The sequence below is a fragment of the Alosa pseudoharengus genome, unplaced genomic scaffold (assembly GCF_046254945.1).
Source record: "Alosa pseudoharengus isolate Yale_2024_CS ecotype anadromous, Long Island Sound unplaced genomic scaffold, YU_APseudo_1.1 YU_APseudo_1.1_scf_6, whole genome shotgun sequence".
NCBI lineage: Eukaryota > Metazoa > Chordata > Actinopteri > Clupeiformes > Clupeidae > Alosa > Alosa pseudoharengus.
In genome coordinates this window covers 189574-217500 of record NW_027468848.1, presented here as the reverse complement: position 1 = coordinate 217500, position 27927 = coordinate 189574, and the positions used below count along the sequence as shown (strand labels likewise).

The window sequence follows — 27927 nt, the reverse complement described above, 5'->3', positions numbered from 1 at the left end:
CAACTCAACACATTTCTCTGTTAGGGCTTACCTCACTCTCAGGGGTATGCAACTCAACACATTTCTCTGTGAGGGCTTGCCTCACTCTCAGGGGTTAGAGAAGCTTGGAGAAGCCTGCTTCATGTGTCTGTTCATCTCAAAGTCCTAATTTTTTTGCTGTCATAGGCGAGCATCGTGCACACTTAATGCACGCGACAAAGCATACCTGACAAATGCATACCTCTGACTTTACTCCAAACTTGCTCAAAGTTATTTCTCCTGTTTTTTCTTTTTTTCTTTACATCTTCATGCTCCATGTTGCACTTAAGCTACACAATACAGCACAGCAGGTGTGATGCGTGAGCTACACAATACAGCACAGCAGGTGTGATGCGTGAGCTACACAATACAGCACAGCAGGTGTGATGCGTGAGCTACACAATACAGCACAGCAGGTGTGATGCGTGAGCTACACAATACAGCACAGCAGGTGTGATGCGTGAGCTACACAATACAGCACAGCAGGTGTGATGCGTGAGCTACACAATACAGCACAGCAGGTGTGATGCGTGAGCTACACAATACAGCACAGCAGGTGTGATGCGTGAGCTACACAATACAGCACAGCAGGTGTGATGCGTGAGCTACACAATACAGCACAGCAGGTGTGATGCGTGAGCTACACAATACAGCACAGCAGGTGTGATGCGTGAGCTACACAATACAGCACAGCAGGTGTGATGCGTGAGCTACACAATACAGCACAGCAGGTGTGATGCGTGAGCTACACAATACAGCGCAGCAGGCCCGGTGTGATGCGTGAGCTACACAATACAGCGCAGCAGGCCCGGTGTGATGCGTGAGCTACACAATACAGCGCAGCAGGCCCGGTGTGATGCGTGAGCTACACAATACAGCGCAGCAGGTGTGATGCGTGAGCTACACAATACAGCGCAGCAGGCCCGGTGTGATGCGTGAGCTACACAATACAGCGCAGCAGGCCCGGTGTGATGCGTGAGCTACACAATACAGCACAGCAGGTGTGATGCGTGAGCTACACAATACAGCAGGTGTGATGTGTGAGCTACACAATACAGCAGGTGTGATGCGTGAGCTACACAATACAGCAGGTGTGATGCGTGAGCTACACAATACAGCACAGCAGGCCCGGTGTGATGCGTGAGCTACACAATACAGCAGGTGTGATGCGTGAGCTACACAATACAGCACAGCAGGCCCGGTGTGATGCGTGAGCTACACAATACAGCACAGCAGGCCCGGTGTGATGCGTGAGCTACACAATACAGCACAGCAGGCCCGGTGTGATGCGTGAGCTACACAATACAGCGCAGCAGGCCCGGTGTGATGCGTGAGCTACACAATACAGCACAGCAGGCCCGGTGTGATGCATGCAAGTGGAGGAGAAGCTGCGCATGACACGTGTTGCGCAGATGACATTACAAATGACATTTTGGAACTTTGTAGCCTAACTTGTATAACTTTGTACACATTTGTTACTTAGGCCTACTTTGCTAAATGTATAATATTTCTGACTATAACCCCATCCAAGTAGGCTAATGATTAAAAAAAAAACACACACACACAAATGCTTGCCTGGCCCGGTCTGAGGATAGTAGCTGGAAATATCGGACCGTCCCGGCCCGCGGGTCAAGTTCGGGCTCGGGCTCGGGCAGAGAATCTAAACTCTAGAATCTAAAATTCTCGATGATAACAATTACCGTTTTGATTTTAATTATCTTAATTTCCACAGTTGATTACCATGGTGCGAAAAACGTGTGTGGAATTATTTTCAGGATCATCTGGGAAGGAGAGCCCTTACAGTAATCTCACCTCAACCAATCAAACAGCAGAGCCCTCAGTCATCTCAGCTCAACCAATCAAACAGCAGTGCCCTTACAGTCATCTCACCTCAACCAATCAAACAGCAGAGCCCTCAGTCATCTCAGCTCAACCAATCAAATAGCCCTCACAGTCATCTCAGCTCAACCAATCAAACAGCAGTGCCCTCACAGTCATCTCAACTCGACCAATCAAACAGCAGTGCCCTCAGTCATCTCAGCTCAACCAATCAAACAGCAGAGCCCTCAGTCATCTCAGCTAAACCAATCAAACAGCAGTGCCCTCACAGTCATCTCAGCTCAACCAATCAAACAGCAGTGCCCTCAGTCATCTCAGCTCAACCAATCAGACAGCAGTGACCTTCAGCAAGGTCATATGTGAAAAGTGACCCTAACTACCACAAATATCATCTCATTCATCATCCGTGTGTGTGTGTGTGTGTGTGTGTGTGTGTGTGTGTGTGTCTTCACTCTTTATGCAAGTATACTACACATGAATATGCTTAAGGATAGGCTGCGTACACAAACTTCCCTGATATTATTTATAAAGAGGGCAGTGTTTCCCACAGAATTGCATTCTATTTGTGGTGGTAGGTGGGGGGGGTGGGGTGGGGTTCTTTGTCGGAGTCAATAAAATAGCCTATAGTTATGCTTGCCTTCCACGAGAAGTCGATATTGACAAGTAGCGGTAACGTTATAGTGTGCTAACCTTGACAACCCAACAGTGTTCTAACAGTATTCTATTTTACAAGACTTCATCCCATCTCAATAGTATAGCCTGGAAAATCATTGCGTGGTGGTCAGTTTTGATATTGTGGTGGGCCGCCACAAATTAGTCAATGTATGGGAAACACTGGAGGGTATTACATAAATATATTAGCATAAAACCTTCACTCTTATCAAAAGCACATTTTCTTGTTTAAATGTCCAATCTACTGGGCGTGAGAATGAGGAGCAGTCTGGAGAAGCATTGCTGTAAAGAAAATGATCATTTCATCTAGACTGCATCTAGCAGACATGGGGGACTCGAGTCACATGATGAGTCCCAATTTTTAGGACTTGCTTGATCGACATGTATAAAAGACTTGACTTTAGACTTGCTTGATCGACATGTGTAAGACTTGACTTAGACTTGAGTCAAATGACTTGAAATGACTTGACTTTTTACTTTTATTAATAGATATTAAGGAGTTAACTTCACGATTTTAGAAAATCTGCTTAGCTGCTGTTGCACGCGTCACATTGCTACCAAGTGATGTGACAGACCAGCAGCAAGTGTCAGATCAAATGAGACAGGCACTACTTTTATACCAAAACATTATAAAGTTTGGCTACACAGTCACAGATTATGTATCTGACAACTCGAAGAAACGAATAGCAGTCTGCAAAGTCTGCAGTGCGCAAATTAGCAACATAACCGATTTTCATCCGCCAGAAGTTAGTCGTGTTAGAAACCTAACGTCAAGTTTGAGGCATGTTGAGAGTTGGCTGTGAATCGATTATGCTTTTTAGTTAACAGGATATTAGGTTCAATTGTGTGAAATGACAAAGTGAAACATTTTCTTGTCTAAATATAATCTTGATATATTAACAAAAACGTTGGCAATTTAAGGCAATGTAACCAAAGTAAGCTCTTTCTCCCTCCCTCTTAAACACGTCCGTCCCTGTCCCATACGTTACAGCCTAGTAGTAACAACAGTCAGCAACCAAACTGCCAGACTTGCTTGTGACTTGCACATGTGTGACTTACAGCAACTAAACTGCCAGACATGCTTGTGACTTGCACATGTGTGACTTACAGCAACTAAACTGCCAGACGTGCTTGTGACTTGCACATGTGTGACTTACTCCCATCTCTGGCATCTACAGGTCAAAACTGCATTTGGGATCATCATTCAACATCATTCTCCTTTGTGGCTATAAGTCAGTGGAATACTCTCCCTACAGAGCTATTGTCATGCACAAATTAAACTCATTCTCACGCTTAGCAAAACATTGGTTGTTAACAAAGCAGACTTGCTCCCACTTTGATGTGCTAAATTACTGTGTGCAAATGAGGGGGGGGGGTCTAGTTTTAGCTCTAGATGGGGTGGGATAGGGGGGACAATAATGTCTGTAGATTTTTATGACTTTATGTATCTGTACTACTGTGTGATTGGGTACATAGGTGTGTGTGTGTGTGTGTGTGTGTGTATGTGTGTGTGTATGTGTGTGTGTGATTGGGTATGTAGGGGTGTGTGTGTGTGTGTGTGTGTGTGTGTGCGTCACACACTAACCGGTGTCCTGGCGGAACTGGTGCATGTTCTGCAGGTCGATGGCGTAGGGTTAGTGTGTGTGTGTGTGTGTGTGTGTGTGTGTGTGTGTGTGTGTGCGTCACACACTAACCGGTGTCCTGGCGGAACTGATGCATGGTCTGCAGGTCGATGACGTAGGGCGCCAGCTGCGGTTCCACGTGTCCGAGCAGAACGGTTCCACGCGGGTTCTCCTTGAGAACGTTCTCGATGTGGTGGCACGTGGCGGCACTGTAGGGCCTCCAGCGCCCGTGCTCGTTCCTCCACTCCCACACCACCACGCGGGCCGTGCCCTGCCCCCCGTACCCCCCCGCACCCCCCACCAGCGCCCCAGGCCCCGCACGAGACATGCCCACCGCCGGGCACCTCACCAGGGCTCGCCCAGCTCAGCTCACCCCCCCTACAGAGCCACGGCCCTCGCCAGGCTCCACGGGTCTTGTTACCCTCAGAGGGGTGCGTAGCCTACGGGACCAGCTGTTACCCCTAGAGGGGTGCGTAGCCTACGGCTCCTGTTGCCCCTAGAGGGGTGCGTAGCCTACGGCTCCTGGGCAGGCTCTGGCACTAACGAGTCTGTGGGGGAAAGGGAGGAATCAATCCTCAGGTGAACTGGGGTTGGAGATGTAAACACCACCTGTCCTCAGGTGAACTGGGGTTGGAGACGTAAATCCACCTGTCCTCAGGTGAACTGGGGTTGGAGACGTAAACACCACCTGTCTTGTTTTAAAACAAGCAAGAGAGCTCTTATCTCCCACTTAATTCCAATAAATTACAGAATGCTTCCTTGATGAATTGACTGTTCCTTCATCTATGCAGATACTGCTTCTACCCTTCCTTGTGTGCGTGTGTGTGTGTGTGAGAGAGAGAGAGAGACAGAGACAGACAGACAGAGAGAGAAAGCTGTCAGTAATGTTTGCTCTGCACAAACTTCCTGGATGGTTTGAAGGATTGAGGGGATGACACCGAATGACACTGTCTGTCTCGCTTGCTCCAAAGAGACACATAAGGGGTCAGTTTACCAACCAAGTCCTCATGGACACATAAGGGGTCAGTTTACCAACCAAGTCCTCATGAACACATATGGGCTGGTCACCATGTACCATCACCTCAGGGGTTCCATCAGGAGAGGTTCTGGAATTGGCCTGTTCTAGAGTGTTCTAGAGTGTTCAACCCCTGTTCTGTGTGCTGTGCCCTGCTGTGTGTCCAGTGTGTCCTGCTGTGTCCAGTGGCTCCTCTGGTCAGTGCTCACGTCCAGTGTCCTGAGCCTAGTGGGTTATCTGGCAGGGAAAGGAGAGAGAGAGAGAGAGAGAGAAATGAAGATGTCTCTGATTATATCAGAGGGACAAAACAAGCACACTAATCTCGCTCATTTACTCATTAGCAGTTCAGTAAAACCACGAGTGGCTGATCCCCCATGTTTTTCCCCAATCCCCAGACCAAGAGTGTGTCGCTGTCCACCTGTTACAAAGAAAGCACCTCTCAGGCTACAGTCGCTGATGCGTGTAACGGGATGTGAGAACGAGATCAGGGCAACAGTAGTAACCTATATTTCTAAAAGACAGCAGGTGCCCGCGTGTGCAGTCTCACGAGCACACAGCCCGCGCACGTGATGTCGATAAGATAGCACAGATTTCTGGGGATTTCACGCAGAGCTCACAGCCATGCGGGAAGCGCGCCAGTCTTCGGTGGCTCGGACGGGACACAACAAGCCATCCTCATGCGTCTACCGTAAAATTATATTGAAATTAAAGTGCGCCTAGACACGGACGACGGCGATGAACCAAATTTGATTTGGCTGTGGGATTCCGTGTAGCCCAATAGCCTACGTCAGTATTTCAATGCATTATGTCCGTGTCGGGTCAACACACGCATAAACGGCTTGCATTACACTAGGTTACAGGCGCTACTGATAGTAAAACAGTTGTTCTAATTTCCCACATCATGATAACGCCCAATAGATTGTGTGTGTGTGTGTTTGTGTGCGCGCGTGCGAGTGTTTGACCTGATACGGGGGAAGTCCAAGTCGCTACCTGGAATGACATCCAGCAACAGTCCGGACCAGAGACACCGATCATTTTTCTACCCCCATTCAAGCCTTGTACTGAAGTGCTGATATGGCCGCGTATGTGTGTGTGTGTGTGTGTGTGTGTGATGCTAAGCGCAACACAAAGACACATGCATCTCACTCTCCAGTTTGAAAACAAACAATTATATCTCATTAGATCATGACAGCGACTTACAATAGATTACTTGATGATCCCTTCACGTCAGCCGTCTCTGCCATCCCGTGTGAATCCAGCCTCTGTTTCTTCCCCACGCGTTCTTCATATTTCCCATAAGTGGACCAAACACGCAATCAGCCCGTCCACGCAGGACGTTTCCACGAACGAGCCATCCTTCCGTATGGTCTTGCGTTAATACCAGCAATTCCGTTGTTCGTTGTCCGAATTAGAATTCGCCGAAATATGGTGATGCGAAGCCATCCCCACGGAGGAAGCCGGACATTCCAGTCTAACGCTGCCCCCGTTCAGACGGCTCCGTGACAGAACAGGCGATGAGACAACAATGACCTTTTCTAACAGTGACGGGAGGGGGAGGATTGCTCACAAATATGCGCCCAGGTCCAGATCACCTGCGAAAATCCACCTCGCGGCTGCCTTTCAGTCAGGGTCTCCGGTGATGTTTGATCATCGATCGAAGAAAACAGCCAATGTTACAGACGCTAGGTTTCCGTTAAATGCTACTCCAAGGCGAAGATAACAGACAGCAAATGTGAAAATGCTTTCGTTCCAATTCATAAGCCTAAAATGAACGTTGGCTGATGGCGTTGGCTTGCCATCACCTGCTGTACCCCGTCGATCTGTCTGTGCGCAATAAGCATCTCCAAGAACGACGCTGTTGCTCCCCCGTACTCCTTCCCTCTGTAAAGGGAAATGGAGCCGATGCAGCAAGATTCCAGTCGGACCGTGGTGGAAAAATCAAATCCCACGCTGTTTAGTCCTGCACAAATCTACACTATCAACCACTCTCTAGCCGTTGCAATAGGCTATTCGCATTTTTTTCATCTGTGTGGTGGTCCACTAAATATGCAATACTCTGCCTGCCTCATACGTTTGACTGGATGTAGTTAGCTTGAATGTGATGAGGGCCGTCTCCTCCACAACACTTTCCCCGACCCAACTCAATCATTCTTCTGTGTCATAAATAATCCCACTTCCTCAAGGCTGTTTTTAAGGGGGATTTAATAAATAGCCTAAATGATAGATGCGGTGAACCTGAGGTGCTTGCAACAAGCACAATGCAAAGCTGACTTTCTCACACACCTGTAGCCTGCATGATGGAGCACAGGCCATAAAAGGCCACTGAAGACTGTTAACCGGTTGATTAGTGAGGGCGGTTCAAATATTGAGTGAAAACTATGTAGCCTATAAAGGCGAAGTTGTGTGTGTGTGTGTGTGTGTGTGTGTGTGTGTGTGTTTGCTTCTATCTAACATAACAATCTATCTCAGTAGCCTAATGTTGATACTTTGAGTTTGTTTGTTTGAATTTATTGATTGTTTAGGGAGCATGTGAAAACAAAGCTATGTTTAAGAGGAACTGTAATGTGTAATTTTGACAACTCTTCCATTTCTACAGTAGAATCCCATTGTTTCAAATGGTGTTAAGCCATGCACTATTACTAATTCTATAATGTTGAAATGGACATGTATGTTGTATAGATACAGATACAGATAGCATCTCATTTTCCAAACAAACGGAAAATAACATGTTGTACTCTATGGTGCATCAGAGATAGCACGGTTTCCATCTGAACCCAACTGCACAATTTGATTCCAGTAAGATAACATAGTGGTCTCTCAATGGTGGACAGGGTCAGTGTTGAGGTTGGGTCAGTATTGAGTCCTCTGGTGGACAGGGTCAGTGTTGAGGTTGTATTGAGTCCTCTGGTGGACAGGGTCAGTGTTGAGGTTGGGTCAGTGTTGAGGGTCAATGTTGAGGTTGGGTCAGTATTGAGTCCTCTGGTGGCAATGTGCTGTTTGGCCATGAAAGGCACATGGTCAATGTGCTTGTGAAAATGCTATACTGCCCTCTAGTGTCAATCTTCTTCCATATGTTTTCCTTACCTGATGTTATTAACATTTTACAACATCAAAATCAACATTTTATAATATTGATATAGCTCAAATCTCGAAAACATATTATAACATAGCATAACTATCAGAAACAAATCTGACTGAAGTATTTGTTTTTATAATTACACCTCATTAAAGATGTATGGAATAATTACATTTTCCATTTTTGTAATTTTACAATTACATTTACTAATTTAGCAGGGACTTTTATCCAAAGCCTATGTCATTTAAATTGCAAGGGCCATTGTCCCCAGAGCAAGTCAGGGTTAATTGCCTTGCTCACGGGCACAATGGTGGAAGCCGGGAATTGAACCTACAACTTTTCAGGCTACTGCATGCTAGTCCAGCTCCTTAACCACTACACTACACTACCACAACACCATGCATGCTAGCCCAGCTCCTTAACCAATATACTACCACCGCTCCATGATTAGCTTATAACGCTATAATCTACCTCATTGGAATACACCATCACACAGTTTAGATATCAGACCCAGGCCCCAGCTGTGCACCTGGCTGGGGCACCTGCACTGCACGCCGGCGACCCGGGTTCGATTCCCGCCCCGTGGTCCCTTCCGGATCCCACCCCTGCTCTCTCTCTCCCATTCACTTCCTGTCACTCTCCACTGTCACTATCATTAAAGGCATAAAAACGCCAAAAAAAAAAAAAAAGATATCAGACCCATCAACAGTATAGCTACAAAAAGGGCATAGACACATATTAATATCACATACTAAGTTAAAAAATGTGATGCAAAACAAGCAACACATCTCCAAAAAGTTAATGGCATCATGGCATGGACATCTTGCACATCTGTCAAGGCACCGTGAATTCTGAATGATGTACATGTAACAGTTGTCAAGCATCAGGGGGACAGAGGCGAAATGTTGAATTTTTCTTTCTTTTATTTTCCATTGAGAAAATAAATCAAAACATCCTTCAGGCTTTGGTGTGCCACATGTACAGCATCAGATCAAAAGCATAAGGCTTCTCTGCTAATTACTCTTTCAGTAATAGAAAACGCTATAGCTAATATTATTATCTGAATCATGACTTCCCATATAGAATGGACATAACTAGTCTAACTGCTTAAAGTTACAGCACTTCATCAGAACCTATTTACATTACGGAGGCACATAACTGAGAAAATAAATCAAAACATACTAAATGCAGTACAATATTTACAGTGCATATAAAATAAAATAATATAACACATGGGAAACATCAAAGTTATCAACTTAAACATCAATAGAAAACTGATATACTGGGTGGAGTGCTTTGTACAGTGAACCTACCAGATCAAAAGCATACGGCTCCTCTGATCGGGTAGGGAAGCAACACAAGACTACACGCAGCAGATCTGCAGTACACCATATGGCCAAGGGTGGCTCCCATTCACAACTATTAACCAAGGCTGTTTTACTTTGGCGAAAATCATAATACACTACATTTTTAACTCTGTTACATACACAGGTTATCAGCAACATGCACTGCTATCCAGATGATTTGTGTTTTTCTGGGAAGATATTGAATATTTCAAGACAACAACACAAAATTAATTCTGTGCATATTACAACAGTGTGGCACCATAGAAAAAGAGTCCAGGTGCTAAAATGACTTCTGAGCAGCTGAAATCCCATATCAGGCAGGACTGGGACAACATTTCATTCTGAGCAGCTGAAATCCCATATCAGGCAGGACGTCTCAGCAACTGGCCTCCTCAGCTCCTCAACATTTACAGAATCTCATTAAATGACGTTACAGAAGCAGAATCTCATTAAATGACGTTACAGAATCTCATTAAATGACGTTACAGAAGCAGAATCTCATTAAATGATGTTACAGAATCTCATTAAATTACGTTACAGAATCTCATTAAATGATGTTACAGAAGCAGAATCTCATTAAATGACGTTACAGAAGCAGAAGTTGAGGTGAAACAGGACAGTGGTAAACATGCCCCTGTCCTAACTTTTTTGAGACATGTTGCTGGCATCACATTCAAAATGAACATATATTATATGTTTTGGTCTGGCTCAGAAACAGAGTTGAAGTCAGGTCTTCCAACCAGGCACTGAGCTGCAATGATGTTTGTTTAGATAAGTCCGAAACATAACAAAATGTGGAAAAAGTGAAGCACTGTGAATACTTTCCATATGCACTGTAATCTGATACTGTAGGTAGTTCAAATGTGTCTTTTTTCACTAATACAATGTTTTACACAGCAGCCTTTTTAATGGCAATTCCTTCCATGTAAATACATTTGCTAGTTAAATACAAAATCCTTGCATTACCCTTAAATATGCATATCTTTTCAACTAAGTATGGTGGAGCACTGAAAGTGAACAAAATGTAGGCCTGACTGATCATTAAAAACATTGGCATGTCTTACAACCTGACCCATCTTTAAAATACATTTGTGCAGAACTAGGGTGACCAGATGAGATTGGCTGAAATTCGGGACGCTTTTTTTCCTCGGGGGGGTGTTGTAGGCCTACATAGACTATTATAAAAGATAATGAATTTTCAAACCTGTACCAAAACACATTTTTATTCAAACATCATAGTCATTGTGAAAAATAAAAACAATGACTGCATAACAGTGCAAATCAGACCTTTCAGAATAAGGATAATAGCCTAACGCTAATAACAAGCCTTGCCAAAACTATGGGTCATTAAGTAAGAATACAAAATAATTGTTAGATTAAGTAGATTAGGCTATGTTAAAACGACATCGGACATTAGGCCGAACATATTTTTTTTGCACACATGACGCCTCCCCTCAGTGAGAAACACCAAACTCTCTTCTTTTTTATTATTAATGTTTTTGGCAGACATCAGAACATACAGAGCATAGACATCCGGTGGAAATTACAAACATACAGTCTGTTCCCTGTCTTTTTTTTTTGATAAAGCATAGAAACAACAACACACACACATATACAAAAAAAAAACACAAACAAGAACAAAGTGCCTTCAAACTTACATTAACATAGACCTCTGATTATATCAAACAGTTACATCCAATATAATACCAGTATCAGTTATCTATCTAAGCAGACATATCCTCTAAATAATTCAGAAAGGGGCCCCAGACCTGATTGAAGATATCTTCTCTCCCTATGACGCTGAAAGTTACCCACTCATATAAAGCCATTTTGGTCATTAGCTCAATCCATTCCTTAAAACTACAAAACTCAGATGACTTCCAATGCCTCAATATTATCCTACATCCTGTTATGGTTGCAAGTCGTACCCATAGCCTCTGTCTTTCAGTTAGATTAATGTTATCTGGTAACAGACCAAAGATACATAAAGCTGGAGACTTCAAGAGATTAAGTTGAAAAAGACCATTCAAGAGAGTAATAATCCCATCCCACAGGCGATCATTTTTTCCACAGTCATATAGCATATGAACTAAAGTCCCAGCTTCTTTCTGACATTTCCAACAGGCGAGTTTACTAGGGGTCCAATAACTTCTGTGGAGTAATTTATATTGGATAAACTGTGACTGTGTTTCCCACGAACAAGTGTACCAGGAAGCAACAAGCTTCTTCCAGCCATCTTCTGGAATCTGAGTTCCCAAGTCTTCCACCCAGCATAGTCTCAACCCCTCCAAATTGGGCGATCGCACCTCTCTGATGATCTCATAAAATTTAGATGCTCTACTACTATTATTGTCAGCTATTAGGAACTAGATGGAGGGTCTGGGTTAGTGTGCAACTTAGCTTTGATACAGTGTCTAACTTTTAAAAATTCCCTTTGATTAAAATTAAATTCTTGTCTGATTTCAATGAATGATTTCATACCATTTTGACCAAATAGATCCCCGAGCTGATTAATTCCAGACCTGACCCATGCATCCCACATAAACGGTTTCTTACCTATTAATAGTTTTTTATTCCACCAAATGGAGGCTTTAGCGGAAAGATAAGGATTGGTATTAATTAATTGGTGAGATCTCAACCAAGTCTCTTGTACAAAAGCCAAAACTGGATCTTTAAAGGGTACCGGCCTTCCTGTCTGAGTGAGAAATGCCTCTAAAGATGTAGGAGCCACAAGCTCCTCTTCGACTTTAACCCATGATGGCCTCTGCTCAAGAGAGTTATTTATCTTATGTAACTGGGAGAGAGAAAATGCATAATGATACCAGTCCACCTTAGACAATGCTAAACCACCACTATCTTTAGCAGCATATAATTTGGACCGATTGAAAGCTGGCTTTTTGCCTGCCCACACATAACCCTCTACAACTATATTATAAAGCTTAAACGAGTATTGCAGAAATGTTAAGGGTAGCATATACAAAATATACTGGATCTTGGGGGAAATAATCATTTTAACAACCAGATTAATTCTGCCCAATAAGGATAAATTCATTTTTACCCAATTCTGCAAAAGAGGCCGAATTTTTTGAATCACTGGAGAAATATTCACTTGCATTAAATTATCCAATCCAGGTGTCAGTTTAATCCCTCAGTACGTCAAACCTGCAGGCATCCACTTAAATTGCCATGTATTTCTAATGGCTGGGGGACATATTTTAGAAAGAGGCATGGCCACTGATTTTGACCAATTAATTGTATAGCCAGACATGTCAGAAAATGAATCAATAATTGAGGAGATGGCAGGTACTGCCACGTCTGGATTACCTGAGATCAAAAGAATGTCATCCGCATACAAAAAAAGTTTGTGTTCTTCCTGGCCCATATGTACCCCTTGGATGCATTTACATTCACGCAATGCAATTGCAAGAGGTTCCAGAAATAGGGCAAAAATGAGAGGTGATAAAGGAGAACCTTGTCTAGTGCCACGACTAAGATTAAAAGATGGTGACATTATCCCATTGGTAAGAACAGTAGCCATTGGATCTGTGTATACTAACTGCAACCACGGCATAAAGGACGGACCAAAGCCAAACCTCTTCAATGTATAAAACAGAAAGGCGTACTCAACTTTGTCAAACGCCTTCTCCGCATCTAGGGAGAAGGCAACAACAGGATCTAAGTTATTTCTGCTCTTCCAAAAAATATGTAATATCCTGCGTAGATTGTCAGCTGAGCATCTACTTTTAACAAATCCAACCTGGTCCCTATGCACCAAACTGGGAAGCACCTTCTCAAGTCTAGCCGCAAGTATCTTAGAAATAATTTTTTCATCTACATTAATTAACGAAATTGGACGATAATTCCCACAATGGTGTGGGTCTTTCCCTTTCTTATGTAGTAATGTAATCACTGCTGACCTCATACTAGGTGGCAACCTACCCTTCTGTAAGGCATCTTGCCAGGAGCCTTACCCAACCTAAGAGTATTAATTGCCTTCCTAACTTCCGTTAATGTGATCTCTCCCTCCAGCAAATTTCTTTGAACGTCAGTCAGACTAGGAGTTTTAATAGATGAAAAGAAATCTGACAGCCTCTGTTCCTCGACCGGCCCATTAGAGGTATATAGCTCTTCATGGAATTTAGTAAAAACATCATTAATTTCCTTTTTATTGGTGGTCAACTTATTATTATTATCAAATATAGAGGGAATTAAATTACTAGATTGTATCTGTCTAACCCTATGTGCCAACATTTTGCCTGTTCTCTCACCTTGTTCAAAATATTTCTGATTCAAACAGAACATAGCATATTCAACTTTTTTCTGCAATAAGCTATTCAGCTCAAATTTAAGCTTAATTAATTTATTCCATATTTCCCTCTCAGAATGCTGTGAGTGTTGTCTCTCAAGTACCTTAATGTCCTGTTCTAATTTCAACAATGTATCCCTCTGAGCTTTTTTGATCGAGAAGCTATACTGAATAAGATGACCCCTTACGTAAGCCTTAAAAGCATCCCAGGTTATTCCAACATCATCTATAGAACCTCCATTGCAAACCCAATAGTCATTCATTATTATTCTTATATATTCACAATAACCCTTGTTTTGTGAGTTGTTTAGACGCCACCTAAGTGAAGGTTTCACTCCTTCTCTGCTAGATAAGACAAACTCTATAGGGGCATGGTCAGTTACAACTACCAATGGAGGACCCAATAGTTTGACTCACCAAAGAGCGAGAGACAAGGAAATAATCTATCCTAGAATAAGTAGAATGTGGATGGGAGAAGAATGTATAGTCTCTTTCTTGAGGATGGAACAATCTCCATATATCCACTAGGCCCAATTCCTCTGACAAAACATCCACTGCAACATATACAGGGTCATTATTTCGCCTGGGTTGGGAAGATTTATCCAAAAACCCATCCCTGACCTGGTTGAAATCCCCCCAATTACAATATTTGTATTTCCAATATTCCGCACTAGGTTACAAACTGTGTGAAAGAATTCTGGTTGAGGAGAGTTGGGGGCATAGATATTGACCATAGTCATTTTCTGACCCTCCAGGCATGCATCCAAGACCACCCATCGACCTTCTTGATCAGCATAATGCTTAAATACCCTGAAATCCAAGTTCCTCCTAATCAATATGATCACCCCTCTTTTCCTACTGGAATATGTACTATAAAACACTTGGCCCACCCAATCTCTTTTCAGTTTTAAAGAGTCTTCTTCATCAAGATGTGTCTCCTGAATAAGAGCAATGTCTGTCTTCTTCTGCTTTAAATATGTTAGGATTTTTTTTCTTTTAACAACATTATGGCAACCAGCTATATTCCATGACACTATTTTACATAAAGCCATGGAGCCCTAAAAACACATTATTGTTAATGGACAAATAGTCCAGAGGACAGTTCATGTATTCATTACCATATGACAAATTTCCTGATTAAACCCAGAGGTCATTATAGATTCATCTGTACAAAACAGTACACCTCGTCAAATTTCCTGCGTTTGTCTTGCACCTCCTGCGCGTAATCCTGGAAGAAGCGGACTCTCATGTCTTGCCAGATTATCTGTTTCTTTTTTCTAGCAGCAGTCAGAACAGACATCTTGGCTTTGTCCCGCAGAAAGCAGACGATGATGTGTCTCGGTCTCGCGTCCTCAGCTGTTGGTGCGGGGCCCACACGATGTCTATTTCGTACCAAGCATCCACCTCAATATCCAATGCCTCGTACAGCAGTTTTCAAACATCCCTCTAAGTCAGAGCCCTCAGCTCCTTCTTTGACACCAGAGATTCTGAAATTCTGGCGTCGGGAGAATCCCTCCAGCGCCGTCAGTTTTTCTTGCAGCCGCTGGTTCTGTTTCACCACGTCCTTTCTAATTGAGCTTTAGCCTCTTCATCTTCTAACCGGGAGATTCTTGATTCAGCTTCTTCCACCCTAGTGCCGAGGTTGCTCACAGTTTCATTAAGAGACTCGATACCACCATTCACCGCATTCATGTCATGAGCTAGCTGCTCAAGAATAGATCTTATAGTAGTCAACTCAGTGGCAACGTTATCTTTAGATGAACTTGTGGATGCAACAGGTGACTCAGCCATTGCAGATAACGAATTAGCCTGGGAGTTGTGAGCAACTTTCCCTCGCGAGGCAGACGGCTGGTTGCGCGTAAAATAATGACTTTTCTGACTCATCCCACTGTATTTACACGATTTTGACCAAAATAAAACGAATCTATCGACGTTAACGTATTTTTTATAAGGGTTTGGAGGAATAACGAGCTCCACTCCGATTTAAGCAGCCATCCTGGGCGGGTGTACCACGTGACTCCTCCACCAAACTCTCTTCTACACACTTTGCAGAATGCTTTCATCTCGTCGCTTAAGGCTTTGTCAATCCACGGGTACCTCCACCCACTCCTCCCAGTACCTGCATAGACGCTTTTGCTTTTTAGTGGCGTGTTGGGGTTCCGGTACATCAGCCATGTCAAGGAATGAATGAAAATGAGCTAAAATCAGTGCATATTCGCGGCTAATTATAGAACGTCAAAAAAGAAACAAAGTAGCCGGGGCTGCATCCAGACACTTAGCTGCCGTCGGGGGCTGCATGCAGTCGACTCAACCTCTCTACGGACAGTTTTTAATGTTTATCAGAAAATAACTACTCAGTATTCTGATTGAGTATAATTTTCGGGACAATTAAGGCAGGATTCGGGATTCAGGACAACTGCTTGGATATCGGGACTGTCGCGAATTTTTCGGGACGTCTGGTCACCCTATGCAGAACCCATTTCATTTAGGTGATCCTGCTCCTTAAGAGACAGACTGCTACACACATCTATGAGCCCTCCTTATCAGCTGACCTGGTTACCAGTTCCACCCCAAGGATTCAATTGGTGCGGTCGTTGCACTCACTGTTCCAATTCTAACGACACCAATCACTTTTCTCACCCACACACTGGTAAACGATACAACATCAATCTGTTTATAAACTGTAATACTGCCCATGTTGTGTATATTTTGAAATGTCGTGGGTTGATATATATTGGGCAAACCAAACAACCCACTCAAACGAGGCAGCTATACGCAATCATAATATGGACTATGCAATAGCGCGCCACTATGTCCAGGTTAATCATGGCTCTTGCGCTTCTCTGAAATTCTGGGGGATTGAAAGAATACTACCTCCCCAACGAGGTGCATATATTGTCAAATATTACTTAAAAGAGAAGCGTTTTGGATCCACACACTCAACACAGTTGAGCCCCATGGTTTAAATGAAGAATTATGTCTTTCTTGTTTTCTCTGACTGTCATTTTTTATTTTGATTTATTTTGATTCTTTTGTATTTATAATTCACACTAACCAAAGATGTACTTGATGCTTTTTTTTCTTTCTACGAGTGCTCTTACTGGTTAATTGCTGCAAATACCCACCCCATACCATTAACCAATGTCTTGGGAGAGGGAGGGAAGAATGGTCTTTATTTTCTGTGTTACTAGTATGGTTTGACACTGAGGAAGACGCAGTGTGTCGAAACTTCAGTCAATTGTTTGCACCACAAGTGCTCCGGTCATCTCTGGGTTTAGTCTCCTGGAAGTAGCCCAGCCTGTCTCTCTGACCCTATGGTCCTGGGGCCGTATTACAGAAACTTCCTAACTCAAAAATCCTATCTTATCTGTTTGGTAACTACGGTAACAAGGGTTAGGATCGGATTTAGTAAAAAAGTCATTACAGAACGGCCGATCCTAAAGTCAGTGTTCTTATCTTAACTCTAGATAGAAATGTGTATTACACCAAAATCCTAAATAAACTGTCCTAACTTTAGGATGACCCATCAGCTCTCCTAACTGTCAAATTACTGTTACACAGACGCTTCTTGCTTTATAGATAGATGTAAAAGTTAGTTAGCTTTAAAGGTTAGTTAATAGCTGGGAACTATACACTCTATTCAATAGAGTGTTACTATATAATCTAATATAATCTATATCATTTATTCAATATTATGAAAAGTCAAAGTAACAAAAATTAAATAAAATTAAATGACAAAGTAAAATGTCATGTAAGTCAAATCACCAAGTATCAAATTTAAATCTATCAATGGTCATTAAATGTAATCTAATTTGAAGTTTAAATCAATGTCATTTGAATTTTGAATTATGTTAAACTTGAAATCAATTGAATAAGAAGTTGAATTAATTTGAAGTCATACATTACATTTACATTTCCCTGATGTTTTCATTTTGAATGAGACTTAATATTTCCGCCTCATGCAATTCCGTGCGCCACCTTTCAATTCGAACGCTTTTACTTTGGACTTTGGTGTTTAGGTTGTACTGTCACCTGTCAATCATGCTCTGTCCCCCGCCCCCCCTCCACTGAATCTGAGTCGATTTATCAGGTCTTTCGTAATAGTTTCCCGGTTTCCCCCCACTTCATCATCACCAGAGCCTTCGTCTGAGTCTGAGGCAGGAGCCGAACTACTAGGGCAGGGGTGGCCAACCTGCGGCTCTTTGCCTCCTCTCGTGCGGCTCGCGGCTGCTCAACTGATGTTCTCACTTCTCCTTGGATTTATAGTTTTTTTATTTTTTGAAATAGCCTATATTTCTGGTAAATGAAAATGCTTTTCATAAGTTGATAGTACTGGCAATAGTTAGGCTGCAATGTTTAAATTAAAATAATTTTACCGTCATGTTATGGATAGAAATCTAGCCCATAAAGAAGCAGAAACGTTTGTTTCTTTAGCCAGGTGTAGGCCTAATGCTACTGTTGCAATCAGGAAAACCCTGATGCTAATAGTAAATAGAAAGAGGAACATTCAAAAGGAGGATTAATCTTTTTTGTAGGCTAGCACAGGGGTCCCCAACCTTTTATGTACCATGGACCGGTTTGATTCCTATTTTTTTTCCACGGACCGGCGGCGGGGGGGTCCATGTTCCATATGTGTTGTGCATGCATTACTTGAAAAGAACTAGCTCCAGTTATGTATGAACAGTGAAGGTAACGATCTCTTAAACATGTGAAAAACGTGAACTTCAAGAAGTGAAAATTGAACAATATGAACTATGAATATTGAACAACTTGAAACTACATCTATACGTGTTAACATGCTTAACAAAATATGGGAACAAAACATGGGCACTAAACGTGCATTACGAATATAATCAGTGGGAGCCCTGCTTATGGAATGATGGAAGACAGTGACACCCTCAGTGTGTTTGAAATGTCCAATCGATTGCGCAATTTGGTCTTAGTTGCAGTCATTGCCGAAAACCCGGTCTCGCATATAGGTGGTGGGAAATGGTAGCAACGTTTTCAGCGCTTTTACGGCTATCTCGGGATATTCTGCTTTGTTTTTGATCCCAAAACCCGCCAGAGAGGTTTCCTTATAGACACTCTTAAGACCACCGTCATTTGCAATTTCGATCAACTGCTCTTCCTCCTGCGCTGACAAGTTTGGACAATTTGGGATATTGACAAATGGGTTGCGGACCCACTCATTGGTTTGCCGTGGATCTTTGGAGGATGGGAAGTAACGCTCAAACTCATTTGAAAGCGCAACAAGGTGATCGCGCACCAGCTGCGAGAGAAAGGGCCCTGCCTCAGTCTTTCCCAAAACCCCCACTACTGGTTGGAACATATCAATACCCCGGTCCAATCGTCGTCCCCACAAATCAAGCTTGGCTTTAAATGCAGCGACTTTATCCGCCAGTTTAAAGACAGTCGTCATTCTCCCCTGGAGTGACAGGTTGAGGTCATTAAGCAATCCGAATATGTCACACAGGTAAGTGAGTTTTGTAATCAAACAACTGCATATAGGCCTATGCCATGTAAAAACGTGACATTATTGCGAATTAAATTTAGTTTAGTTTGCATGCATTTTTTTTAACTCATGTCGTAGGCTACGGCCCGGTTAGGAATGTCCCGCGGCCCGGTACCGGTCCGCGGCCCGGTGGTTGGGGACCGCTGGGCTAGCATAACCCTTCTGGTTGATATGTCAACATAACCAAAATAACACTGTTAAAAAACGTGTTTAACACGTTAGTTTGGTACTTGGTATGCTAGACTTAACTGATGCATAAAGCTTCAAACCTGAACATTTCCCAAAGGTACTGACCTTTGCAAGTACAAGGTAAAGGTAGGATACATAGACGTCAGTCAGAGAAGCAGACACTCGACGGAACATTTGACGGTTACATTGGCATCTTATCAGTTACATCGGAGCATTTCTCACACTAATAAGTCATTCAGTGATGGGGAATTTGTGATGTGTGTCAGATATCTTTGTTGCTTGCTACTCATTCCTCAAAACGATAATTTGTAGCATCTGCCAAGTGTCTCACTTTAAATGAAAAAGAAGAAGATTTAAACTGTAGGAAAAAAGTCGCTGTTGTGGTGGCCTACAGTTTAAATCTGGGCACATGTGGGCATCTTTTTTTGTTGTGCGGCTCTTTTGAGTTGTGTTGACATTTTTTTTTGGCTGTTCATGCTGGACTGGTTGGCCACCCCTGTACTAGGGTGACCACCTGCTAATATGCCCAAGGGGGGACAAGGGGTATGTTTCTGAGGGACAATGTGGGACACTGCCTGGCGCGGCGGTGCCCCCACCTCACGGGCAGACTCACTAGTGGTTTACCCATTTATAGCACATACCACCTTACATGGTAGGCCTATATTAATAATGCCCTATTCCCCTAAACATGTGTAATAAGTATCCAAGATGGCGGCGCGTACACACGCAGCGACCTCTCTCTGTCCCAACCGTACGGTGTTTTGTTCGTTTAAAAAGTGTTTGTCCGAAAGTTTTACGTGTTCGTCTCGTCTTACTACGTCGTACTACAAGTACAGCAGACAGTTTTTAATTGACATCTGCAAAAGCAAGTTTTGCAGCGTTCTGGACTTTGCAACAGAGACGCTAAAGGAACTCGGACTACTCCGGCCTGCAACAACACCGGACTCGCCTGCTACTCCTCCCCCGGAAAGAAAGCGTCGGAAGCGGTGTGCGAGGAAGCAGAAGAGGGGCAAGCGCGGAGGCGTCCGGGCCAGGCTAGCGGCCAGCCCAACTCGCCCAGCCATACCATCCATTCTCCTGGCAAATGTACGATCACTGGACAACAAAATGGATCACATACGACTGCTGAGATCAACGAACCGGACAGTAAGTAACTGCTGTGTGCTTGTCTTCACTGAGACTTGGTTAAATGACAACATTCCGGACTCTGCTGTACAACTGGAGCAGCTAGCATGCTATCGAGCAGACCGGGCCATTGTAAAGGGAGGTAAATCACGAGGAGGAGGAATCTGTGTTTACATCCGTGAAGAATGGTGCCGGGACACTGTAGTAGTATGCAAACACTGCTCACCACTGGCAGAGTTTATGATCATAAAGTGCCGTCCTTTTTACCTGCCAAGGGAAATTACTGCGATTCTGCTAGTCGCAGTATACATCCCGCCTACCAACAACAACAACGATAAGAACGCGGCTCTTAGTGAACTGTACCAGGCTGTCAGTGAACAACAGACGGCACACCCAGACGGTTTCACCATCTTCACTGGAGATTTTAACCATGCTAACCTTAAAACTGTACTTCCAAAGCTACACCAGCATGTTGATTTTCCAACAAGAGGAGATAACATCCTGGACCTGGTCTACACTACACACAAAGGAGCATACAAAGCCACCCCCCTCCCCCACATTGGACTTTCAGACCATATCACTGTTATGCTAATGCCCGCATACAGACAAAGGGTAAAAGTGAACAAACCGGTTCGCAAGCAGGTAAAAGTGTGGCCTGAGGGAGCCTCCGATGCTCTTCAAGACTGCTTTGACACAACAGACTGGGAAATGTTTAAGCAGGCAGCCACTTACAACAACCAGACAGACATAGAGGAGTATACAGACACTGTAACCTCTTACATCACCAAGTGCATCGATGATGTGACCCACACAAAAGACATCATCACTCGGGCTAACTGGAAGCCATGGCTGACAGGGGATGTCCTCAGGCTGCTGAGGGCCAGAGACAAAGCCTACAGAGCTGGGGATGAAACTGGCATGAGAACAGCGAGAGCCAACCTGTCCCGTGGCATCAAGGAAGCAAAAAAGGAATACACTCACAAGATAACCACCCACTTCAAAGACAGCAGGAACGCACAAAGCCTATGGCAGGGCATTCAGGCCCTCACGGACTACAAGCCCGCGCCACAGAGCTGCGAGAGCAACATCCCTCTGCTCAACAACCTGAACCGCTTCTTTGCTCGCTTTGAAGCACAAAACAGCACCTGCCCACAGAAGACCCATCCCCCTCTACATGAGCAGCCCCTGTGCCTCTCTGCCGACAGCGTGAAGAGGACACTTGCTGCTATCAACACCCGTAAGGCAACAGGTCCAGACAACATCCCTGGTCGTGCGCTGAAGGACTGCGCAGGGGAGCTTAAGGATGTCTTCACAGACATCTTTAACACTTCCCTGAAGCAAGCCATCGTCCCATCTTGTTTCAAAGCTGCCACCATCATACCTGTGCCGAAGAAAACTGCTCCATCCTGCTTCAATGACTACCGCCCTGTGGCACTGACACCCATCATCATGAAGTGCTTTGAGCGGCTTGTCATGTCACATATCAAATCCATTCTCCCCCCCACCCTGGACCCCTTCCAGTTTGCATACCGAGCCAAACGGTCTACAGAGGATGCAATCTGCTCTGCCCTCCACCCAGCCCTCACCCACCTGGAAAAAAGAGACTCATATGTGAGATTGCTGTTTATAGACTTCAGTTCTGCATTCAACACCATAATACCACAACAACTCATCTGCAAACTTGACAAACTGGGACTCAGTACCTACCTCTGCAACTGGCTACTGGACTTCCTCTGTCAGAGGCCTCAAGTAGTACGTGTTGGCAACAATACCTCAAGCAGCATCACACTGAGCACAGGGGCCCCCCAAGGCTGCGTGCTCAGTCCGCTGCTCTTCACCCTGCTGACGCATGACTGCACTGCAACCTACAGCAACAATCACATAGTGAAATTTGCTGACGACACAACTCTGGTGGGTCTCATCACCAAGGGCGACGAGACTCAATACAGGTTGGAGGTCGACCATCTGACCACGTGGTGCAGGGACAACAACCTCCTGCTGAACGTCAGCAAGACCAAAGAGATTGTTGTTGACTTCCGGAGAGGTCACACCCAACACCTGCCACTGACCATCGACGGTGCTGTGGTGGAGAGAGCGAGCAGCACCAAATTCCTGGGGGTGCACATCAGTGAAGACCTCTCCTGGACCACCAACACAGCATCACTGGCGAAGAGAGCTCAGCGCCGCCTGTACTTCCTGCGGAAACTCAGGCGAGCAAGTGCTCCACCAGCCATCATGACCACATTCTACCGAGGCACCATTGAGAGCATCCTCTCCAGCTGTATCGCTGTGTGGGGCGGAAGCTGCACTGAATACAACAGGAAAGCCCTGCAGCGCATAGTGAACACAGCTGGAAGGATTATTGGTGCTTCACTCCCCTCCCTGAAGGACATTTACACCACCCACCTCACCCGCAAGGCGACCAAAATTGTGAGTGATGCAAGTCACCCCGCTCACAATCTGTTTGATCTACTGCCCTCTGGGAAGAGGTACAGAAGCCTGCGCTCCCGCACTACCAGACTCACCAACAGCTTCATACACCAAGCTGTTAGGATGCTGAACTCTCTCCCTCCTCTCCCCCCTCCACCCTCAGCTACATAACATCCTGGACATTGGACCCACAAATGGCCGCCTGCACCACTCCACTTGCACACTTGTACACTTTGCAACTTGTTGTTGTTGTCCTGGAAACACAACACTTCTGCTGCTCTTACATAACTTGCACCACTATGCCACTTTATTTCTTACTTAGGTCAAACAGAACTACCTCAGCCTCTTATTGGCCTGACTTTGCACTAGTATTTTATTTTATTGACTGTCTATGCACAATTTCAACCAAATTTTGCTGCTCTTATTTTTTCATTATATGTGCCCTCTTATTTACTTATTTACTTACTTTTTTGTTTACTTGAATGTTATGTTTGTCTGTGGACTTAAAATTGTTAAAATATGTCTTGTCTCCACCGTGGGATAGTGAGAAACGTAATTTCGATCTCTTTGTATGTCTGGAACATGTGAAGAAATTGACAATAAAGCTGACTTTGACTTTGACTTTGACTTTGTAATTGCTGATGTAGGCTATACTCATGAATAGGCCAATCAATGTGTATTTTTTTCTAAATAAAGATTCATAATACGTTGAACATTCAATGAATTGACAGATGCACTTCCTACGATTTACTTTAGCTATTTAATTTATATTTATTTTTCATTACAATTTATTAACTTTAAATAAATTATAATGTAAAATTGTAGGATTAACAGGAATTGTAGTTGGTCAACACCACAGGAACAGTAAAAAAAACTCACGACTCCAGAGGTTCACGGAAGGGGGAGGAAGGATGGTGAACTTGCATGTTAGTAAAGGCAAGCGCAGGGGGAAAAAACTGTTCAGTGTTCTGGGTAACGTTAACCTTCACTCTAATGTTGTATGATAAAGCCACATTTAGGTTTGACCTCCTCCGCAATTACTTTTTTGTATGGAATAAAATAACACTGTATTTGTAAATAACAGACTTTATTTTGTTGTATGTGCTTTGGGAATATTTCAGCCACCACTTGGCCTAACGTAGGCTACCGCAGTGGATAACGTTAACATTAGTGAAGATAACGGTAACGTTAATACTCTTTTAAATATGGCTAATGAAATCTCCGATAACAGATCAGTCCACAGCAATGAAATGTAGGCCTATGCTTTGTGTGGTAATGATAGGTAACCTGTTTGGTAGCCTATTTGTAGGCTATTGCCAGAGGTGGAAAAAGTACGAAAATATTGTACTCAAGTAAAAGTACCAATACCTTGATGAAATATTACTCAAGTACAAGTTAAAATACCGATCTGAAAATGTACTCAAGTAAAAGTAAAAAGTAGTTCATTTAAAATGTACTTTAAGTAGAAGTTACTTAGTTACTTTTTTTTTGGGGGGTGGGGGGGGTACCAGAACAACCAGATTTACCAAAGACTTTCTAATGAGGAGATACAGCACTCAAAAAATCCTCCATAGTAATGCATGGGGTTAGTTTGTAACGCCAGTTGTCTACACATCATATGTCTACACATATCACAACCCTTCCGCGGCAAAACGTCGACATGTGAATACATTGAGCCAATCATGTGGTGTGTTGTAAAATACATTGAGCCAATCATGTGGTGTGCTGTGAAGACATCGTGCCAATCATCTGTTGTGATCTCGCTGCTGGAGCAAGATTGGTGTCGTGAAGCCTTACGCACACGCATTTCTGCTGAAATAGATGCACGATAAGTGCCCAAAAAGTGTTGCAATATGGCCGCCGAGTGGAGGTACTTGCCTGAAAAGGACGTTGAGAAATGGAGATCTATGTGAAAAATCACCGGAGTTCTCCTTTAAGTTTGAGCAGTAGTTGATTTTCAAAGTTAGTTGCACTCATCCTTGGGTCGCTTTGCAGTGAACAGTAATCCAGCACAACTGAAAAGCCCCTCACAGGCAGCTGAGGCAGGCAGGCCAATATTGAGTTGCAGAGAGTTTTTTTTTATATTTGGAAACGAGCAGAAGGTTCAGCAGATTAAAGGGCGTCGTACTGGGGGGGAAAGTGGGAAGTATAGGGCCCCAATGGAGGAGAGGGCCCGTGAAAAGTGGAATACAAGGGGCACAACATTTTCACCAGGCATAAGTGATAACTCAGGTAATCCACACATACAAAATCCAAACAACTCCATAAGTAGAGTCATGTAATGAAGTGGAATAACACAGGGGAAAAGTATTAAACACGCTAAGACAAAGCACTAAGGCAAGGAAAGGGAAGGAATGAGCTGGAATCTGTATAGAGTGTAGTTATCCTTTCTATCTGTGCAAATTAATATAAGCTTGGTTAGTAGCCTACATACTGATGGGCTATAAAAGGGTTTTTCATTACCAAGGTGTCACACAAGAAACATTTCATGATGGATAAAAGCAAAAAGCTCTCCCAAGACCTTTGCAACCTTATTGTTGCAAAACATATCAATTAAACTGGTTACAGATGCATTTCAAAACATCAGAATCTTCCAGTAAGCGGCATGGTGGAAGCATGGTCTGCAAGTGGAAGAAACATCACTGCATCATCAACCGGCCATGCACAGGATCTCCTCGTAATATTTCTGACCAGGGAGTCAGAAGGATAGTCAATTCCAAGAGCCAAGGACCACTCGGAGAAAGCTCCAGAAAGACTTGAAGGCAGCCAATTCAATTAAATAGTTCTGGAAGTAACTAAAGATCAGGATTCACAAGAGGGACCCCTGGAATCTGTTTAGAACAATGGGCCAAAATCAGACCTGATACTGCGACCAATAAGTTTTGTCATACAGGAAATGTCTTGAAGCAGGCTTTACAAACAAAGGCTTTTCCACAAAGTATTGGAAGAAATTTCAGTAGGCACATTCAATACTTTTTTCCTGTGTCATTTCACTTTAATACACAATATATGTGTGTTAATATAGGGCCAATCTCAATTCTCTATTTTACCCCTTCCCCTTCCCCCTGGTTTTGCGCGTGCCCGTGAGACGAAGGGCTATCTCAATTCTCATTTCGATCGAGGGGTAGGGATAAGGGCAAGGGGTAGATACCCCTTAAAACCAAGTAAGATCGGGAGCTTACTTGAAACCAAGGGGTACCCACAATACACTGCGCAACCGGCAACAATGGCTGCCAGATCTTCTCGAGAGTCCCATAAATGTAAGTATTTTCGGCTGAAATAGTTGATTTAAAATTTATGACAGTCTTTTTTTGTGCTCTAAACAGTCCTGTACATATATACTTGCAACCATATTCTTAATTGAAACTTTTTTGAAAATCGCTAGTTTTCTAAGCTAACGTTACATTGCTGAGTGCATGACAACAGTCCTGCATTTCTCTGACTAGCAATGAACTCCATGCATGTCTAGTTTACGAAACTCAATTAGCAGCGAATTCCGTTTGATATCAGTGTAGACAACTAGACATCGATACGTGCTTTACATATATCGCCCTTTATCACACAGGGACGCCGGAGGAAACACGGCAGCTGATACGTCGAAATACGCTGCAAAGCAAATGTGGGAGTGAGTCATGCGTTCAATGTTGTAGCCATTCATAATTGTATTGTTGGTATTGTAATAATGTGTAATTCATTCCTGTTCATGCACCTGTACATTGTTTTTGGTTATGCTACAGGACACTGATTACAGAAATGGGTTTGGAGGGAAGGGTCACTGGCCAACAGGCCTCAAAGAAGTGGGAGAACTTGAAACAAAAATACAAAGTATGTGATATTCCATTAAAGGGACACCAGGCAAGCCTGAGTGTTTTTTTCCTCAACGAAGCTCCCCCTAGTGTCTGTGAGTAAATGCGTTCAAACACACTGTCGTGAAAACGAACTGCTGTCCCTCCCCCCTCCAAGTACCCCACTCCACGAGCAACCCAGCTGATCAGCTGTAAACCTTGCTGAGCAGAGGAACCGGCTATTTCAAATCCAACTATGTCTACCGAGGTAAGTAAAGTAATATTTTCCAACTGATGGCGAGTTAGTTTTTTTACTGTGTTGTCATGCATAGGCTACTAGTATTTTTTACTGGAAACGAACGATAGCCTATGAGGCGAACTAGGCTACTGCTTTCGTGTTGTTTTTGGGAGAGTGGGCATGAGCATAAAAAAATATCGGAGGCTATATTGTCTAAAGTTATATTAGCGAGGCCTATAATTTCATCTGGTAGAATGACTGTTTACCTTTGCTTGTCTACAAAATTGTGTTGTCATGCATAGGCTGGCCCCTACTAGTATTTTTTTACTGGGAACGAACGATAGCCTATGAACGAGGCGAACTAGGCTACTGCTTTCGTGTTGTTTTTGGGAGAGTGGGCATGAGCATAAAAAAATATCGGAGGCTAATATTTGTCTAAAGTTATATTAGCGAGGTCTATAATTTCTGGTAGAATGACGGTTTACCTTTGCTTGTCTAAGATAATATCATAACGTTTCTTCTAGCTCGATCATGATGCAACGTTTTTATTGCCTATTATCAGACGCATTGACTTAGTGACATAAAATAAAAGTGTAAGCCATCGTAATTCAACTCATAAATGTAAAGTAAGTGAGATATTGTCAACTGTTTTGTGATATTGCAGGAATCAACGTCAGCCTCAGCCTCAGCCTCGGAGTACATTGCTCAGGCCATTGGTGGTAGGCCGACTTCAAGGCCGGTCAGACAGAGAACC

General features: G+C 43.5%; 1 protein-coding gene across 1 annotated transcript in view; it reads right to left on the bottom strand.

Moving 5' to 3' along the window:
• Nucleotides 1-7028, bottom strand: part of dtx1 (deltex 1, E3 ubiquitin ligase) — a 59406-nt gene extending 52378 nt beyond the window's left edge. Inside the window, exons 1-2 of the mRNA XM_076271229.1 lie at nucleotides 6367-7028; nucleotides 4224-5403 (exon numbers count right to left, since the gene is read on the bottom strand). Of these exons, the coding sequence (XP_076127344.1) occupies nucleotides 4224-4479 (256 nt within the window). The 5' untranslated portion in view covers nucleotides 4480-5403; nucleotides 6367-7028. The remainder of the gene's footprint in view (nucleotides 1-4223; nucleotides 5404-6366) is intronic.
• Nucleotides 7029-27927: the final 20899 nt, after the last annotated feature.